The 19,288-nt window shown below is 47.6% G+C and overlaps 4 protein-coding genes across 9 annotated transcripts; 1 reads left to right on the forward strand and 3 right to left on the reverse strand.

Annotated features, from left to right (window-relative positions):
- Positions 1 to 855: 855 nt before the first annotated feature.
- Positions 856 to 3,371, reverse strand: nkapd1 (NKAP domain containing 1). The gene is made up of 6 exons (XM_057050218.1): positions 3,213 to 3,371; positions 2,951 to 3,027; positions 2,559 to 2,647; positions 2,321 to 2,443; positions 2,027 to 2,080; positions 856 to 1,666 (listed from the first exon to the last, which is right to left on the reverse strand). Exons 2-6 carry the CDS (start codon positions 3,017 to 3,019, stop codon positions 1,228 to 1,230), a joined length of 774 nt encoding a protein of 257 aa, XP_056906198.1. The 5' UTR covers positions 3,020 to 3,027; positions 3,213 to 3,371; the 3' UTR covers positions 856 to 1,227.
- An 843-nt stretch (positions 3,372 to 4,214) lies between these two features.
- Positions 4,215 to 10,457, forward strand: dixdc1a (DIX domain containing 1a). Of its 4 annotated transcripts, none has more exons than XM_057050211.1 (15): positions 4,215 to 4,802; positions 6,817 to 6,974; positions 7,085 to 7,218; positions 7,717 to 7,806; positions 7,909 to 7,962; positions 8,056 to 8,106; positions 8,266 to 8,370; positions 8,462 to 8,515; positions 8,588 to 8,671; positions 8,913 to 8,981; positions 9,059 to 9,220; positions 9,318 to 9,384; positions 9,575 to 9,683; positions 9,835 to 9,943; positions 10,102 to 10,457. In XM_057050211.1, exons 1-15 carry the CDS (start codon positions 4,780 to 4,782, stop codon positions 10,183 to 10,185), a joined length of 1,353 nt encoding a protein of 450 aa, XP_056906191.1. In that variant the 5' UTR covers positions 4,215 to 4,779; the 3' UTR covers positions 10,186 to 10,457. The 4 variants fall into 4 exon arrangements, with proteins under 4 accessions (XP_056906191.1, XP_056906194.1, XP_056906192.1 ...); XM_057050214.1 differs by having other exon boundaries at positions 8,916 to 8,981; XM_057050212.1 differs by having other exon boundaries at positions 8,591 to 8,671.
- On the reverse strand, positions 10,452 to 12,551 carry pih1d2 (PIH1 domain containing 2). Of its 2 annotated transcripts, XM_057050217.1 has the most exons (5): positions 12,232 to 12,551; positions 11,519 to 11,645; positions 11,221 to 11,448; positions 10,836 to 11,110; positions 10,452 to 10,714 (listed from the first exon to the last, which is right to left on the reverse strand). In XM_057050217.1, the coding sequence occupies exons 1-5, from the start codon at positions 12,412 to 12,414 to the stop codon at positions 10,553 to 10,555; spliced, it is 975 nt and encodes a 324-aa protein (XP_056906197.1). In that variant the 5' UTR covers positions 12,415 to 12,551; the 3' UTR covers positions 10,452 to 10,552. The 2 variants fall into 2 exon arrangements, with proteins under 2 accessions (XP_056906197.1, XP_056906196.1); XM_057050216.1 differs by lacking the exon at positions 12,232 to 12,551 and having other exon boundaries at positions 11,221 to 12,225.
- Positions 12,552 to 12,601: 50 nt separating this feature from the next.
- Positions 12,602 to 17,709, reverse strand: tmprss5 (transmembrane serine protease 5). 2 transcript variants are annotated; one of them, XM_057050210.1, is made up of 14 exons: positions 17,116 to 17,123; positions 16,757 to 16,875; positions 16,120 to 16,258; positions 15,740 to 15,820; positions 15,424 to 15,537; positions 14,988 to 15,123; positions 14,769 to 14,882; positions 14,634 to 14,677; positions 14,369 to 14,531; positions 14,104 to 14,288; positions 13,393 to 13,491; positions 13,132 to 13,274; positions 12,858 to 13,010; positions 12,602 to 12,768 (listed from the first exon to the last, which is right to left on the reverse strand). In XM_057050210.1, exons 2-14 carry the CDS (start codon positions 16,757 to 16,759, stop codon positions 12,760 to 12,762), a joined length of 1,383 nt encoding a protein of 460 aa, XP_056906190.1. In that variant the 5' UTR covers positions 16,760 to 16,875; positions 17,116 to 17,123; the 3' UTR covers positions 12,602 to 12,759. The 2 variants fall into 2 exon arrangements, with proteins under 2 accessions (XP_056906190.1, XP_056906189.1); XM_057050209.1 differs by lacking the exon at positions 16,120 to 16,258 and having other exon boundaries at positions 14,369 to 14,677; positions 14,988 to 15,113; positions 17,116 to 17,709.
- Positions 17,710 to 19,288: the final 1,579 nt, after the last annotated feature.

Below are 19,288 nucleotides of genomic sequence, written 5' to 3' on the forward strand. Positions count from 1 at the left end.
TTTGTGTTTATCAGGATTAAGAGCTTTTAATCATGAACTCACCTTTACAAGAAGGCTCAATTCAGTGGGGTGACCTCTTGTTAATAGCTTATTAACCTTGAGAATGCTGCTGGAGAGAACTAGCGTCAATACTGATCTGACCAGTCGGCTTTTATTTGCTTTTATCTGCTTCCCAGATCTGGGCAGCAGCAGCAGCAGCAGCAGTCGAGCTCTGTGCAGTGTGGAAACAGCACTTAGCCTATTGACACAGACTCAGAAAAGAGCTCCAGGCATCAAGAACACACACTCACGCGCCCTTGTGTTGTCTTCCAAGACTTTCAACATCCAAACGTGCAAAACCAGGAGGCTCAGACAGATTGGTGAAATTCTGATGCGATGACCAGCAGGTCGTGTGTGTGTGAGTGTGTGTGTGTGTGTGTGTGTGTGTGGGGGGGGGGTCCATCACACCAGAGATGTGCTTTTACTTTCTATATTTGGCTCTGAACGACTGACTTTTATTCTTATCTGCCTGTTTAAATATGTCAAGATGGAGCGAGACAATATTCCTGATAATGGTGAGTTTATTGAGGTTAACAGCCGCAGTTAGATATTTAACATTCTAATCACAGTTATTACGGCCTTTATGACTGCCTCAATCACTGGCACCATCATTACAACTAATCTCTTTGTTTCAATTGAACCCCCGACACAAAAGCTCAAGCGCACCGATGTTCTCCTATTCGTTTTCCCCTTATCTATCCCCCCGTGCACTGCACATTGCTTTTCCTCTGAAAATTAAATAATCTAAAGACAGCCTTATTTCTAATTAAAGACTTTTACCGCTTCAATTTCAGAAGAACAAATCTGTCTTAGTCGTTTCTTAGAAAAAGCACATCAGATGTTTATTATCTCTGCGGCAGTGTGCAGCGTACAAATATCAAATGTATAAAATTACAACTTATAAAAAGGTTGCATGATGTCTCTCTTATTTATAAATACAATATCCCTAAAATTGTGGTCTTAAAAAGCCTCTTTGCGAGGCCGATGCTGAGAAGAATGGATGGAATCAGACAGATTTCCTCGAGACGTGCGAGAGAACTCCCAGAATTCTCCCATCATGCTGTGCGTGCGGCGTGGAGCCTGTGCAGAGGTGTGTGAGCGCTGGTACAGACGGCGGAGGAAGGCCGTCTGAAGTTGAGGCAAACACGAGCAGCGTTTGTACTTCGCCTGGTGGCCACCTGAGCCGTCTCAGTCTGCAGAACTACCGCGCGAGCTCTCCTCGTCTGCTTCTTTCCAGTTCCTCCTCCTCTTCTTCGCGCTCAGTCCCGAGTCGGAGTCTCTGTGGGAGTCCAGCTTTCGTTTTTTGTGATCGGAAGTCCTTCTTTCCCTCTCTTCGTCGTCACTGCTGTCCTCGGAGCTGCTCTCCTCCTCTTTCTTGCTGATTTTTAAATATTTATGATTTTTACATGGACTTTTCCTCTTCTTCCTCCTCTGTCTGTCTTTTGGAGCGCCGGTGTCGTCGCTGCTGCTCAAGCTCTCCGCCTTTTTGCGCTTCTCACCGTCGGATTTCTTCTTTTTCTTCTTCTTCTTCTTTCGGGAGGATTTCTTTGATCGTTTTGGCGAGCCTGCCTCCGACTTGGACTTCTTCGTTTTGTGGCGTTTAGTCTTCACAGTGGGACTCTCTTCACTGGGGAAAGAAGAATACAGAGAAATCAGGAGGAAGCTTTACACAGACTAAACAGGATTGGGCTCATTAAAACATTAACTTCAGCCAAATTCACGTTTGCACCGTGTGCATATATACTGGAATAAAAATTGTTAAATGTGTTTAGAAGTTAGATCTTATAACTGTCTCAAAAATGGGCAGTTAAATTAATAATATTAATATATCGCCGGAATCTAAAGGAGATCAAATAAAATGAAAACAGGAGGAAGAAGAAGAATTTTCTTGCAAGACGTTAAACTTTGTGGCAAATCCTTCCAATAGATATGCTAATCTTAAGCATGTGGTTTTGCATATTTAAGGCAGAACGAAGTTTTGAGTTACCTGTCGCTTTTAAACTCCTCAGGATAAAGCTCTTTGAAGCCACTATGCCCCCACCTGTGAAACCAACAAGCCCGTGAACAATTTCTTGACTTGGTTCTCTCGATTTCATGACATAATATAAGCATATTTTAACAATGTCAGAATTAGATTTTAAAACGAGCATCAACGAGTTCCAATAAAATAACAGTATGAAGCTAATGTTAAACAATAGTTGGACTATATTCCTTTTGAATAAAATACATATACATTGCTTCTTTTTAACACTGTAGATGGTGGCTACAGGTCATTCAGTACCTGTCTGGATCATTAGACTCAAACTCATACAGCTTCCTGGTCCAGTATCGAGCCTCTCTGTCATCATGTTCCGACACCCTGCTTTGACTCAGGTACCTGGGCTGATCGCAGTACATACGCCGCCTGAAAAACAGCCACAGCTACAAAATCCTGGTGGCGACAGAGAAATTGCAGGTCTTCCAACTGAAAAGGGCCAGTCTCAAATTGTTGGTGTGGCTCATATTCACCGTTCAGTTACCTCTTGTTCTCCGTGTCAGACATAGTTCTGGGATGGGACTTCTGGATCTCCCAGTCTCGCATTTTCCACATCTCTGACTCCTCCTGGATCTTTGATGTGTTGCGTACATCACACACAGACACACACAGACACACACGTGTGACAACGTGAGCTACCATATGAGCATAACACTGCTACAATTTTAAGGAACTAGACGAGATCCAAGGCTACAGGATGGTTTTAAAGCCGATCAGAGGTAACTTCTTAATGCAAGACAACGGTAAACACAAGCTATGAAAGTTTTCACCACACAATTGGCAAAACGCTGTGGCAATAACTGGTGATGAAACGAAATAAACGAAAGCATAATACGACTTGTCCAGAAGTCCGAACAGAAGTTTGACTGAATTTACCTTGTTGTGAGCATCTGTGTGACGGATTACGTTCCTTAACAAAGTCTTCCCGGACGATTGCCTTGACATGGCGACACCTAACAAGGGACAAATAAACTTTATAGACAGAAATAATAGTTCGTAAATAAATAGGATTATTAATAAGGGTGTTCAGGACTGTTTTGGAAGGATCACTACGGTACTTAGCTTGCTAGCTAGAAAATTGACATTTAGATACAATACAATCCCAGTAACTCATATCACGTATAAATGTTTGTAATACCGTGAAATTAACGCTGGTTTGATTTTTCCAACGTCGTTTAATAAACGGCTGCAAAATTCACCGTGAAAATATTTTAAAACTACATAACGCTGTTCTCAACTCCCACCCCAACATCCGGTAACGTGAACCGGAAATACTTCACCAAAACGGAAATTGTCACGAGTGGATGTCTGTGATTGGTTCATTGAGCTGCTCATCACAGTTAAAGGGGACGTGGATTTACACTACGACGAATTTTAACAAAATAGAATCCTGACAGCTATTATTAAGTGAAAGCTGCAATTTCCCTGAAAATTCATTAAAATGGCAACAACGACTTTCAGGCACGTTATGAACGTGTTTCATGTTTCAATTAGAAAAGTGAGATCAATGAGTTTGAATAGAGATTTATATGTTATTTTTAATTAAATTAATAAACGAAATGTGATCTGTTTGTGTGCATAACTCCAAGGACATGTTTGAAGGTATCATGTAATGATGATGATGATGTCATGCAGAATTTAAGCTGCCATCGCTTTGCATTTTGTTTTGGCAGGAACTACTTTGCATTGGCCCTGATGTCACCATCTGCTCAGCCCTGCCACCTTTTCATCAAATGTTACACTGAAGCACGCAGACAAAACTCATCTATTTCTATTTGTATCTTGCTTCCACATTACACCACATAAGAGGAATGGCACTGTGTTTGTTGTTGTGTGCATTCCAAACATACCACTGTTTGTTTTCAGATTTCAGACTTCCCTTGAGTCTGTAAATACAGATATCTTTAACATCCTCTCTGTGTGGGCATGTTGTTCTTGTCCAGGCCTGTCATTTTGCCCCCTCTAAATATTAAACACAAAGAAACCTGTCTCTACATTTCTTTTTGTGCTCAGTGCTTATTTTAGTACCGCCACATACACAGAAAAGAACAGGAGCAGAACCCACTCCTCCTCCTCCTCCTCCTCCTCCTCCTCTATGAAAGGGGAGAGCAGGAAAGGAGGGAAGAGGAGGAGTGAGGCAGAGGGGGAGGGTAATGCAACCCAGACAGACCTATGTCTGACATCCCTACTGCCTGAAAGAAGGAAGGGCTGATACAAAGCGAGACTGAAAAGAATAGAAGAAGAAAGAGGGAGGGCAGAGGGAATAAATGCCAAAAACAAGGGATGACAGTGATGCACAAGGGCTGCATCAGTTCTTGTCCACAGGGAACAAAAAAACATTGTGTCCGTGAATGGGAGCTGGTGAGCTCTCACACATGGCGACTGCAGTGAGGACGCAGGCAGACTAGTGTGCATCTGTTCCACAGCCCTGGCGTGATCCAAAAGAGGGATCCTGCGGTCTCTGATGAGGATTTTAGAGTGTTATGATTTCAGGAGGTTGCCACTGGGGAGGATTTGAATGTGCTGTCATTTCTGATTGAGCTCAGCGTGCGACGTGGAGGCTCCTCTTGGCTGCTTCCCTTTTTACCGCTCTTCCCCTCCCTGTGCAGCGTTTGGGCTATGGTCCTGTCTGGAGGAGAAGAGCATCATCTAACAGATGGAGGGCTGCCGCGGCTGTTTGGAGGGCTGAACCTGTAAACACCAGCATGGGAGCCAAGCAGATGAAATGGTAAGAGCAGCCTTTTCCAAAAACAATAGCAACATTGGGAGGATCCAGCCAGCTATCTTTGTCTCCCCTGCATCGACAGATGCCAGCCGACAAACATGTATGTGCACCATCTTTAGCATTTGGTGCATGTGCATATTGTTTTGAGAGTGAGAAAATGAACCGTGCTGAAGTGATTTACGCCCTGAGGTGCAGGTTATTGTTCAGTGTTTACAGTGCAGCAGATGTGGGTGTGTCCCTGTGTGTGCATGGATGGTAGAGCCGAGCAGCCGGGCTCAGCGGCGCTGCTAATGACTAGCTCTGTCATTCTACTTTGAATGTTTAAGACATACCAGTACAAAAATATATGTATATATTTAGTAATACTGGCAAATATATTTTAAACAGGTCAGTTAATTCCTAAAGTAAAACCAGCTCAGTACTGGAAGACGTGTTTGCAACAACGGTTTATCTCAAATAGCATTATTGCGTTTCTGCATTAGGACGGAGTGTTAGGAAGTTGTGGTGAACGTGACATGTGTTCGGGTCATGCAGCAGACAGATAAAAGAGTGGAACTATACTTGGTAACTTTCCACCGCTGCTGTTCAAATGATGTTAATCTGAAGCTCATCCCCAGAAAATCCCAGCACTTAATCGGTGGCTTAATCCATATGTTGCAGATCTGTGAGTTTGTGAACTAAACTCGCTTACAATGGGACAATGATGGAGAGCAGATTGATACTGTCATCGTCCGTAGTAACGGGATTAGCTGGATGCAGCTGCTCTGCAGAAACACTTAATGGGATGAGCATTAGCATCTTACAAGATACTTAAAGTGACCTGGAGAAAAACGCTTTTTTTGACCAAACTGAAGCTCCTCCAGTTAAGAGAAAGGAGCCACATCATTTATTAATGCTTCTTAATTATACATGCAAATGCTGCGCGTTTGTCGACGCTAGCAGGGAGGTTGCTGCATCAGCCTGTTGGTGGCTCTGGATCATAAATCTAGTCTAATGCTTCCTTCACCTCAACAGGTTCCATCCAGTCAAAATTGGATGGAGCAATGGCCATTTTAGTCTGAGGCACTTAAGCCTGGCCAGTATTAGCATTTAGCTCAATGCGGCAATAAATTCAGAGTGAAAAGGTTCCATTTCCCTCCTCTCTGGCCACAGAAAAAGCCACCAGTGTGAATCTTAACTCCATTGAACAAGAATGTGAGCTGATATCCATGAAAGAAAGCTATGTAGCAAAAACTGATGGATAGCACAAGAGTTCCTGTTTACCGCCGCTTTGTTGGTGCCTCGTAATGCTATTAGATAAGCAGAAAATCTCGCTGGCTCCCATCTAAATCTCTCAGCATATGTATGAGAAGGACGTGTTTAACAAATCCACAGGATAATCTCACTGTTTAAATCTGTAGTTTTTGGATCTGAAGAGCAGAATGAGGTTTTTCTGTCCCCTTCCCTTCTCTGATACAGACGTCACAAGTGGTTTTACAGATGAGGGCTTGTTTTCCCATGCAGACAAACTGGGAAACCAGAAGGAATGCCCCGTCACGCCACGGGTCGCAGGTTACGCAAAGTACGACCCATTCTTTATAAACACATAAACAAAGAAGACTGGAGATGACAGTGCCTGTGGCGACTAGATATTATGTCATGGGGTAAAAAAAGAAGCGAATAATTCCACATCCACTCAAGCTGCACAAACTCCAGCTGCTCAGAGTCTATCGTGTTCTTATTTTAGAAAAAGGGGGCCAAAGGGCAAAAGAGGAGTTAACAAGTTAGACTTCCCTGTCAGGAAATGAACATACTATCTCTTAATCAGCCTTTGATTTGCTGTAATTACACCGGCACCACTGTGTTCCTTCCAAACGGATAGACCCGGGAAAGGTATCGCCAAATTGAATCAGCTCACATTTCCTGTTCCCCGGGGAGTCACTGCGTATCTCCATTTTATGTGTTTTTATTTACTGGCGCTAGTTTGGCAGAGGACACAAACAGACTGATTCCTGCTCGTGTGCGCCATCTGTTTCAGCCTCAGCTCAGCCAGCCCTGCACACACCCCCAAAGACGAGTACGCCGTCATCCAGCCGGCCTTCGCCCCCAAATTGGAGCCGGTCCACGATCAGCCTGAGGAGCAGGGGGAACGTCGGGATGACATACCCGAGCTGACGGAGAGGAAATCTCTGTCAGGTTGGTCGGCCGCCCATCGTCTCTTGCCAAGCTTGAAAGGATGTGCCGAGTCCTGCGTTAAAGCTCTGCCCCTCATCTTCTATCATGTCCCCCGAAACTCTTCCTTCCAGTGGAGGTGCCTCTCTGCGGCCTGTGTCCCTCTCTTGGGCTTGAGGCGCCGGAGGAGGAAAAGACATGGGAGGAGCATCAGGAGCAGCTGGAGAAGGAGATGCAAGAAGCCAGGCGGATGGTGTTTCACCTGCAGGTCAGCCCTGCAACCTTGAGGGGCAGCATTAGCCTGAGGACTCCAAACAAGCCCTTCGAATACATGAATCCAAATTATTCATCTGTAGTGGACACTGATCTATTGAGGATTTCATTTTCAAGACAAGATAAACACACCGCGCTTGTTTGTTTTCTTCATAAATCCATTAGCGTCCGGAAAACAAGGCAGAAAGCCGAAAATAGACTTCTTCTTTCTACATCTAAACATTATTGATTTTTACTAAAGCTCCACTTCCACAGTTAGCTGCACAAGCCAATATACTTAATATAATGTTAAGCTAAATAAAAGTGGTTGACGAATGTGCAGACACATTCCCACACACCTTAACCTTTATAACACCAAATCCATCCTGATCTCAGACATTATTGTGTTGGGTTTTTGTTCCCTTTTTAAGGGTCAAAACCAGTCTAGCAAAATTCCAAATTGGTTCCAAATTGTTGCATTTATGAGGAAAAACATCTGTCTGTCCATCTTCAGGCTTTGTTGCTCCATGGCTCTCTCCCCGAGGAGGACCAGGACGGATCCGTGAGCTTAGGAGACACCCGGCCCAGCACTGAGCAGCAGCTGGTACAGCGCCCCCTCTCTGCTAACTGTGGTGAATGCTGTCTAGATGTCTCCACTCACTCTCACCTCATTCTTTCATCCTTCTCATGTCCTCCCCCGTTGAAGGTTCTAATCCGCAGCCGCCTGGACCAAAGCACTGAGGAAACCCTTGATCTGAAGGTATTGTATAAGTTCACGTAATTAGCTTAAATTTACATTCGTTACTCCAAGGGGGGAGGAATTCATTTTCTAAAGCCTCTGTTCATTTGGCAGAGAGAACTTCTGAGACACAAACAGGAGGCACGCCACCTTCAGGCCATCAAGGTGAGGCTTTGACCTTTAAATGAGAATTAAAATAAGATCAAAGCAAAGTATTCTATTTCATCAGTCCCTTTAATCTAATGGTAATAACACACTCAGAACTGCTGGATTCCACATTCCGCCGCACAATCTGTCGGACGTTCCTTTGATCTTTCTCATTAGGATGCTCTGCAGCAACGCCTGGCTGTGCAGGAGGACGCTGTGCTGCAGCTAAAGCAGGAACTACTGAGGTGCAACATGGCCAAAGATCAGCTGGAAGGCGAAAATGTGAGACGGTCCATCACTTCCACCTGACACGACCACATTTGTTTGACCCGCACGCGTCTCACGCGGGACACCGGTGATTTATGTTTTGCAGGAGGAGCTCAAACACAAGCTGAGCGAGGGAAACAAATTCATCACAGAATATGAGGTATCTTTTCACGTCTTTGCAGTTGAATAGGTGCTAGCGTGTGAAGATGCTTCCTCCTGCCCTTTTCAACAGCAGCAGCTCGGGAGGAAGGACAGAATCCTGCAGCAGAAGCTGGGAGAAGCACAACAGCGGGCGCAGGAGGTCGGCCTTGGAAGGGTAGATGGAAAAGTGCTTTCACAACTTATGAAATTCGACAGAAATCGGGCAGATGGAGACACTTGCAGGAGAAACCGGTGTCCTGCTGCATGATGGGAGATGGACCAAAACAACACCGGCTGCATTTGGCTCAAAATAAAGCCCACTTCCTGTTTTAATAGATGACGGCTCAATCACGCGGTAGGGTTAGTTCTTCCTGAAAGATGAAGATTCGTCCTGATTGTTCATGTTCTTCATCCAGCAGTCGTTCCGACGCGGCGGCGGCGGAAGTTACGGCAACTCTTCAACGTCTCCTGCCGTGTTTCAGCCTGTAAATATGCTCATGTGGTCTCATGTGGGAGTTGGGAACCATCGTGGTCCTAACAGAAATCTGGGTGTTTGTTGCAGGGGGAAGAGTTGCAGCTGGTGCGCGAGGCCCTGCGGAGTCTGAGGGACAACTTCTCTGGCCACGACCCTCAGCACCACACCCTGGACACCCTTGAGCAAGGCGTGTCCAGCCTGGTGGACCGACTGCACTCGTTAGAAAGCCAGCGGAGACAGGACAGAGGGGTACACACACACACACACACACACACACACACACACACACACACACCGCTGCATGATGAATTGCAACATATTCAGCTCTTCTTTTTCCTTCTTCCAGGAGGAGTTTAAATCTCCGGGACGCAGAGCCAACTCGACAGACCGCGACTCTTGGCCACCGAGCTCAAGTGAGACAAGCAAAATCTTTGTTTCGCTCCGGGTTTTTCATCCTCCGCAACGTCTCATCACTGGCCTTTAAGTCAGATTGTTCCGTCGAATTCCATTTCCGTGCGCGGTGCATCGTGAGCTGATGCCCCTCTGAGCTGTGTGTGGCATGAAAACAGCCCTTTCCCCCCCCTTTTTCTTCTTCCTCTCCAGAAATGGCCCACTCACACAGCAGCCCGGGACTGGACACAACCGTCTCCACTAAAGTGCTCTACTTCACAGACCGCTCGCTCACGCCGTTTCTGATAACCATCCCCAAAAGGTGAACAGAAAAAAGAAACAAAACACTTCACGATGCGTTTTGCACACATTTCCAATAAATATCAGATGTGAGACCCAAATAGATGTGAGTCACACATAGTAGAGCTACTGCGCCTGTAAAATGTTATTTTTGTGTGTGTGTCCTATTAAAGGCTGGGCGAGGTGACGCTGAAAGACTTTAAGGCCGCCGTGGACAGACAGGGCAATTTCAGATACCACTTTAAAGCCCTGGACCCAGAGTTCGGGACAGTGAAAGAGGAGGTAGGACTGGAGGTTCAATTACAGCCTCCATATTGGCTCCAGCAGGCAAATTTGAAGGCAAATATTATCATTATCACAGCCGCAGCCACGCAGAGGTGCCGTTTATTGTAGCGAGAATGCGAGTTCCTGTATAAAAACGCTGGGTGTCGGCCGTGCAGGTGTTCCAGGACTCTGCGGTGGTGCCCGGCTGGGAGGGGAAGATTGTGGCGTGGGTGGAGGAAGACCACGGAGAGAGGAGATAGAGCACAAACACAGGTCCTCACCCTGGAGCGGGATTGTGCTAAAAGTGAGGCCACAGGAGAAAGAAGTCTTCTAAGACCACGAACAGGGACCAATGGATGTAAAGCTTCTTATGAGACGATTAATGATGCCCATATGAATCACTCTCTACACGATGCCGACCTCAGAAGAAAAAAAACGTGTTTACTGACATTTTTCACATGTTCCAAATTGCCAAATGTCGTTTGAATCTCGCTTAACTTTCATGGTAAATAAACATGAATTAGTGTGTGAATTTACCTTTATTTATAAAGTAGACACTTTAAAGAAGAGAGGACAGACATACATCATACAGGCAAATACATTAATGACTCAGGAAATGGGTGGATTTCAGTTGTTCTGCAGAGCTGATCTGGAGTCAGAGACGTCCACTGTCAACGTGAGTCTCTGTTTCTTCTTGTTAAAGATGGCAGATGCCGTGTCTTCGTCCACGGCTGCTGGGAGATCCAACAGTAAACAGTAGAGACCCTCCACCTCCAGCAGGATGTCATCCTACGGACAGAAACACACGCCGAGGGCCCACATCATTTTTTTATATGACGTCCGACTCTGACGCACTCTGGTTTCTGAACTGGCTCATTAAAAGTGTCCACGGGAGCGTGGAAGCGCTCACCTTGGAGATTCTCAGCTGGCACTCTGACACGGAGGAAACCTTCGGCAACTCCACTGTCAGCTCAACGCGGCGAGCGGCTCCGGCCCCATCGGTCTCCAGCTGGAGCCGGTGCCGCGGCTGCTGAGGCTGCGCGTCGGCTGTGGCGATGACCTGGATCAGATCCGGTCTCTTGCTCTCCGAAGGCCCGCGGATCATTTGCGCCGCCGCGTCCTCGCCTTCTTTCTCCGCGTTAAAGGATGAGATCTGCCGCAGAAGGTCGGCTGGGGTCTGACTCACTGTGGAGCAGAGTGTCAGGAACTGGGCTCAGACGTGATGTGTGGGCCCCGGACAAAGAACAGCAACAGAAAGCTGCTCAGCAGCATTTCCAGGTTGTTAAACTCCATACCTTTGACCGGCTCGCTGGCGATGGGCCTCTGGCGAAACCTGAGCCGGCGGTATATTTCATCTGTGCTACTGTTGGGGCTACAGCCGATGACGGTGAAGTCTTGACATACGCTCAGCCCATAATGCTTCTGGGCAAACCTCAGTGCCAGAGCACAGACTTCCCTGTTTTCTACATTACCGTCTCGCAGCACCGCAGGGTTCAACGCCACGTCCAGCACCGTGTAGCCACCTGCGAGGTAATTGGCAGTTTGTTTTCGGCGCACATGAGAGAAGCGACGCAGCGCGACCGTGTGTTTTACCTCGACCTTCGGCGGTGCCGGATTCCAGCTCTCCCGCACACACGGGCAGAGGCCTGCTGGGATCCTGAGGTGCAGGCACACGATTCCAGCTGCATACGTTGATGTACAGGGGGCCTCTCCCGGGCTCCTGCATGAGAACACCGATGAATCATAGGTCGACGGAAATGTCGGCATGCATGTGGGACAGTTGGAGGAAAAATCCATTTTTTCCTGAGTGTTACGGCCTGAGGGTTTAAGACGCGTCACCACAGCAAAATAGATGTTTACAGATGCTATTACCTGGCAGGGAACAATAATAAAAGTTTTTAGTGATGTTGAAGATGGGAGCATTTACATATGAGATTTGTAATACAACCTGAATTAATAGTATTTAAAAAAGAAGGAATAGGAGTTGTTGTCACTCAGAGACACCGAATCATTATCCTGATTTAAAAGGGCTTTGGAAACATTATGGGTGGAAATAAATGTGGTAAATGCATAGGTGTTTTAAAACAGTGGCTTCAAATCTGTTGAAATTGAGTCCCTGCTGACTCAAACTAATTTTTGAATTAGTGAAATAAAGAGAAACTAGCTCAAAAGTTGAAATGACGATCAAATCTTTATCGTCTAAATTATGAAGAAATGGATCCTGGATTGGATCCATTCATCTATAAAGAGGTCCTGCGTGGAGAAATCAGAGAAAGTGACCTTTGAATGTGGTTCTGGGGACTGACCAGGGCTTCGGTGCGGAGAGCGCAGTGAAGCTCGGGCGGAGACCGCAGATCCGCGCCTTCCTTCATCTGCGTCTCCAGCAGTTTGCGGTAACCTGCGGGGTCGTTTTCACTCAGCTCGTCCAGCATCGACCAAAGTTGACCAACCTGCCCTAAAAGGCCGTTTGCAACCGGTGCGGAAGTCATCGTCCGAAACGTCCGATATCAACTCGTTGGATTAAATAAATACGCAAAAAAACAACAGAAACAACCAAAGCTATGCTAGCGGCTTCAAGAGTTGTCCGTTTCTATGGTAACGACCTAAAAGCCGTCGCGCGGGTGCCCCCTTGTGGTAGATACCAGAGATGCAGCAGCCAGTGAAAATAACCAGGCGGCTTCAAAGACACTTTATTCGGTACATAAAAAATAAAACGTAAATGCATTTATATTTATCCGGGTCGTAATATGGTAAACACTGTATAACATACATTCATTAATAAATATAATTGTCAAAAACATCCGTCACTTCCTTTGGGGCTTCCAGGGCCTTCCTCAGTAGCTCTGCAAACAGAACAAACCGCTTCAGTCATTTCAGTCCTTTCACATCTAAAATGCCGCCGACATTCACGTGCACATGAATGGCAATTTACCTCGATCATGTCATAAATCCAGCCCAAGAATTCAGCAACTTTGGTGTAAACTCCAGGATGGTTGGGCTCAGCGCAGCCCGAACCCCAGCTGACGACACCCACCAGCCTCCACACGTTTTCATCCTGGCACACCAGAGGACCCCCGCTGTCCCCCTGCACACACAACAGGTAGACACAAACATTCAATAATGGCTGATCCTAAACAAATCCGAGATGAAAGAATGAATGTTTAAAACGTCCCTGCGGGGGGTGCTGCTGAAAATACCGATCTGACCTGACAGGCATCGACTTTTCCCTCCGTGTATCCGGCACAAAGCATCCGTGACGTGATCTCCCCATTATACATGCAGGAGCTGTTGCACCTCTTTGTGCTTATAATGGGAACAGGTGCCTCTTTGAGGGTGTCAGGTGAGTGTGCTGAGGGAGAGGATGCAGAAGGATGCTCTTTCAGCACACTTGGCACACTCTATCATCATGTGTTATTACACTTGCGGCATATATGAATATGATTTGGAGCATCGCCACGGCGTCTTACCCCCCTCGGGCTGCGTGTATCCCCACCCTGATATCCAGCACTGCGTGCCTCCTGGCGGATCATAATCATATTGAGGCAAGCAGACAGGTCTGATTGTATCTATATAAAGGGGGGAAAAAGGAGATATTTCTTCTCTTCCACCTGGCATTGCGGACAGCTAACAGCGCAAAAGCGTTTCTGATCGGGCAGATTTGCCACGGCTCTTCTTTCACGCTGGCCGTGAAGCCCCGCTACATGTTTATTTCATATCTGATTTGTCTCAGTTTTGTTTCCTAATTTGCTCCCCCAAGTTTTAACTTGAGCTTTGAATCAGGTCAAGTTCGCATACCGTTGCTAATTAGGCCTCCTAGGCCTCAGGCCCTTCAAACGTCGATGTTTTTTCCTTGTCTTGTTTTGCGAATTGCTTGTTTGACCCTCGCCGTGCATAACAAAGCGTCTGAAGGGCTTCGGCGGCACCTGGGTTTTATTATTCTGGCTCCTTCTTTCATTGAACTTGTATGAAGACTTGTTGCTGTAATACATCAGGGGAACTGACATTGTGTTGCAAGCATGTCTTTGTGTCCTTTTGTATAACCTTTTACAGTGTTGGTTACTATGGAAACAGTGGTGAATAGAGCCTGCACACCTGGCTTCTATAGGAGGTGTTGCCATATAGAGAAAGCAAAACGTGGCACATTTTGCGGGTCTCGTCGGGAGGCTCTCCGGACTGACCTGAGAAATTCAGCGGCGTCCGCAGCTTCATCAGAGCGATGTCGCCGTCGTGGCTCCTGTGGTTGTAGTCCTTGTTGTAGATGATCTTCTCCACGGCGTACCCCGTGTGCTCGGCCACTTTAGCCGAACCGCGCGTGACGATGCCGGCGTAGACCACCCAGCTGGACACCTGAGGTAGCCTGTAGCTAACATTTTGGATAACAGAACGGATGCTAACACGAGGGGACTGATCGGTGGTCATCTTAGACTTGGAGAAGAGGCGTACTTGTGCACGCAGTGGGCCGCCGTGACCACCCACTGGCTGTTGATGATGGAGCCGCCGCAGGTGTGACGGTTGCTGTAGTAGAGGCTGACCTGCCAGGGCCACCTCCCCAGGGTGGCCTCCACTCCTCCAATTATCCTGGGCAGCTTTGCACGCGTTCCGCACTCTGAACAGAGAACCGCTCGTGTCAGCCTGACATCTACTGGACATTTCATTTCCCCCCAAAGAGCCGAGAAGAAGCAGGAAGAAAAAGTTTCTGTTTGCTCACCGAAACACTGCAGAGCGATGACCTTCCCTGTAACGCAGCTCCCTCTAAAAAACAGACAAACTGCGTAGCTAATGATGCGTAATTAATATCGGTGGCTGCCTCATAACCACGCTGCCCTCGGAGAAACGGCCTCACCTGAGTTGCCAGATATTTTCCAGATTGCTATTGTGCTCCGGGGTGATTTGTACGAAGCCGTCAGTGTAGTTCGGCCCGATGTCGGTGAGATTCACTCCTTTGTGCTTGGTCAGTCTGGGAGGAATTTAATGAGAGCATGGAAATAGATGTAAATGATGTCAGTCTGGTTCAGATCCACAGGCTGGCCCGGTGTGCCGTGACCCGATTGTAGGCCCTGACCTGAGGTAACCCAGCTGCCTGCACACCAGCGTTCCCAGTGAAGAATTCCACCTCTCGTAGCACACGGGCAGCCAGGCGGGCAGCTTTCCCAGCTGGATCTCCAGGAGGGAGTTCTCTGGGCTGATCCTGTAAAACACTGACCCTGATTGATTGAAAATCCCCCCAGAGACGGGTTCTCGGTCGGTCAACAGTAATGAATCTGCTACAAGAGCGAAATGATAAGGAGGCACGCACGCTAGCGGCTATGCTACTGAGGTCAGCACGAGCAGATATCAAGCCCATACATGGGGCAAAGGGTTTCTCTCTGGGGTCAACAAAAGGCAACCAGACACACAGATTTGAATCGGAATTTTGACGGCTTTTCTTTGAGAGGCCTCGTACGAGCAACTACGCAATGAGAGTATTATTTGGAATGGGCTCAGCAGGGAATTCAGACCTTTCTTGGGCTCGGACGGGGAGACGTCCTCCGTCACATTGCAGAACGGCGTCTCCTTTATGTCCCCTAGTCCCACCGGAGTGTGGGAGAAGGACGGCCTCAGCAGGAGTTTGACTGGAAGCAAAGGGGGACATAGTTGAGCAAAAACCGACTAAAAAGTTGTCAGAAATCCCAGATATATGGGGGCCAAATCTTGGCTCCGTTCTGGGGACAGTTGCAACATTACAGCAGATCAGTGGCTGCGGCTAGACATTTGTTTCCTGTCGCTGGAAACAGCGGCGCTAATTAGAGATTCCTTCTCAACACAATGACTCACCTAGAAACCAGACACCTACAGCTAAGCCTCCCAGGAGGGCGACTGCACACACAGCTGCCAGCAGCCTCACCAGCCTGCGAGCTGAAGTAACAATTATGGCCGGAGTTAATGCCTTCTAATCCCAGAAATGAGCTGTGAAAAGCACTAAATGTCAGCTGTTGTGTGTACTGCATCGACACACGGTGCACAGGCGGATGTTAATAAGCTATATCCTACACATGCATGACAGTAATGAGCAGAATAGCGAGTTTAATCTTCGCATGGACGTTTTTATGAGAAATTGTTGTTTAGGGTCCGATTATTGCTTCAATTTAGCCTCGTGAGCGGCATTTATGTGTGGTGTGTACATTTACAACGGTGTGGGATGTGTTTACTCGTACCGTGGCTCACAGACGGTATGCCTTTTAACCAACCCGGCTCTCCCTTGGTCCCCGGCACTCCTGCCGTTTCGTCCAATGACAAGCTCTGGCCGCTGGCCGCCGGGTTCTCGATCACCGATGATGCATCTCCATCCAGACTCTATCAAGAGGACATTAGGCGCATCAGGCCTCGTTCTGCCTCATCAACAACGCGGCTTAAATCCCAGATGTTGAGGCGGCCGACCGCTCCAGGTGTGCCGGGATTCAAAGCGAAACGCCTCCCAATCGCTCTCGAGTTGTTGGGACGGAACCCTTTAGAGAGAAGCTATTTTTCCGAGCAACATATGGCGCGTCTTACAGCAGGTCCAGCCTGCTGAAGACCTGCGGCCGGATGCCGCCTTGCCTAAATAAACCCTAGTAAATCTGCGGCGGCTAATTGCTGCGTGGAGTTTGGAGCTGCGACAAGTGACAGAGAGCCCGAGCAGCATAGGCGAGAGCGACAAGAGATGTGCGGCGAAGTGAGAAGGTGCGACAGAGGCGCGTGTGACACCTGGAGGGAGCGCACGCCGCGAGCGAGAACAGCCGCTAAAGCGAGAGCGAGGCTGCTGCGAGTCAGCAGGAGGGGGCTGTCGGAGCCCAGGCGGCCCCGGGTCCCTACCATGTTTCCCAGAAGAAAAGGAGGCTCATCGGAGGGCCCGCGCTGGAGGCTGAGAGGTCCGTCCCGCTCGCCGCTGATGCGCCGTTTGCCATTTGCCAGAATGCAACTCTGGACTTTCCCTTCACAAAGAGACAATGAGGTCAGCAGCGTTTGAGAATGAGGCCGTTGTTTGTTCGGGGGGGTGGGGGGGTCACGGGGGCCTGTGGAAGCCGGCTGAACCCGGGCTTTGTTGACGCGAGGGTGGGGGAGCACCTCTGGAGATACCTTCCCCGCTGACCATTGATAGGAAACCTGGGTTGCTAGGTAACAAATCTCACCTGGGCCAAAATGTGTCCATTTTCCCAGAGAAATGTTATTACCTGACAGCTCGCAGCTGGGAAAAGGTCATTATTGCGGATTGTTGAAAAGGCGTCAGGGGCCCATCATCTGGCGTCCAGCACCATCATCTCTCAATCGCCGGGAACAAAACTAAGCCTGTTCGGCCGCCGCCTGCTGACAGAGGAGACTCTCTCCTCTCCCGTCTTCTCGCTCTTCTTCTCTTTTAAAAGTCAAGCAGCTTTCTGTCGATGGCGCGTCTCCCGTTCTCAAAAGCGCCCTTTGTTCGAGTTCAAACGGGAATCGTAGCCTCTAAAAATAGTTTGGATAATAATAAACCCGCAGGCGAGGAGGGGACACGCTCGGCGCGGAGATGTTGTTTCAGGGAGATCAAAGTCTGGCTCGGTGTCAGCTTCCAGGTGACACATGTTTATCTGGGGGGGATAAATCATATTCCGTCCATCCAGCGAGGACACAAAGGCTGTCTGTGTCTCCCGCTGAGGCCAGGTGAACGCCACACCTGTCGGGGACTGAATCGCCCTCCCCTAACAGTTGTCATCAGGAGTCATTCAGAAATCAAACACGCATGTGCACGGAGGTGTTACAATATTGGTATTGTGCAGAGGAACGTTGGCTCAGATTCACGGGGCCTCGGTGTCTCCCCCTGCTGGCAAGAGCCGACACATCACTTTTTTAGGACGGGGAAAAGCGACCATTTTCTTTAGAGATTTGACTGTTTTTTTATGCGCTGTAGTTTCGTGTTCTGCATTCTGTTTTAATAAAAAAAACATTAAAATCAGGGAACAAATATAAAATCTTTCTTTAGAGATTTAAAGTTATTTTCTCGGTTTTGCTTCTTTCTCTCAAGCGCTGGCACATGAAAGCGATCATGTTTCTGATTTATTATTTTAATAGAGTGTAGGACAAACAGATCCTGCATGTATCTATAGATTTTCCATGTCGTTCTTTTGGCCATACATGCAGATTTCCTGTCTTGGACATGACCTTGACGGTGTTAGCAGAGGAGGCCTCTCAGTGAGAGCTGTAATCCGTTTATTTTTCATTTATTCATGTAGCACATTTGGCGACTCCAGCGAGATCAGGCTGGCTGGAGCCCAGTTGGATACGGGTCTGCCTGCTCTCGGGGGGTGGCAGCGAAATCGGACCGGCTCCGCTCTTATCTCAGCCTGAATCCCCACTCGGGGATCCCACCGTCTAAAGTGCGTAAAGCAGAAGCTGCTTTTTCATCTGTGGGTAGTGTCCCCCCCCCCCAGGTCCAGCCCGTCAGGGCGGTTGGAAGCAGTTCTGCTGCATGTGGGCCGTCAGGAGACTTGTGCCATTTGATGCTGTCGGCCGTGACCTCCTGGCCGTAAGCTGTTCAGCAAGATGGCCATTAAATGTCGGTTTCCCCACAAACGCAGGCCAGAGCGAAGCTTGTTAAACGCAGCAATTAGTTTGGTCAGACGTAACAACACAGCCGGCTGAGTCTTAAACCCCCACTTTACTCCTTCTGCCAGGAGTGTGTTCATATTTGTCAATTACATCTGACTCCAGAGGCAATGGTTAGCGCTGGATCAGACACACGCGTTCTTGTTTCTGTGTACATATGGGGACCAACACATTATGGTAAAAGAAAAACAAACAAAAAAACAACAAAGTTGATCAGGTATTATATCAAGTGACATAAATATTGGTTTATGTTAATGTGAACTGCGATCGCTCGTCACAATTATGCAGAGTCAAGTGCACAGTGAAGGTCGTGGCACAGCAGTGCAGACACCAATAATGGACACCCCTCCTTGATTAACACACACACACACAGACACACACCCTTGTTCTCCTGTTTTTGTGAGGACTTTCATAAGGATCATACATTTACCGGCCAATTACTTTGCTAGTAGAATCAATATTTTGGTACTCCTAAGTACAGGAACAAACACACACATTCTAGTTTGTCTATCTTTGTGAGGTCTTTCATAAGTATATTTCTCAGCCCATTACTAATGCTAACCTAAAACCAATTCTAACCTCAACCCTAAAACCAAGTTTAAACCCTAAAACAGTCCTTTGTAGTAAGCAGGACCAAAATGTCATCACTTTTCTAGTAGAGTATGTATTTTGATACAGTATGTAGCATACACACACGCGCACACACTGCTGCTGTCTGTGCTTCTGTTATTATGTGTTTCACCTTTAGCCAGACATTAAATCCTGTCT

This window comes from Takifugu flavidus, chromosome 12, assembly GCF_003711565.1.
Source record: "Takifugu flavidus isolate HTHZ2018 chromosome 12, ASM371156v2, whole genome shotgun sequence".
Taxonomy (NCBI): domain Eukaryota; kingdom Metazoa; phylum Chordata; class Actinopteri; order Tetraodontiformes; family Tetraodontidae; genus Takifugu; species Takifugu flavidus.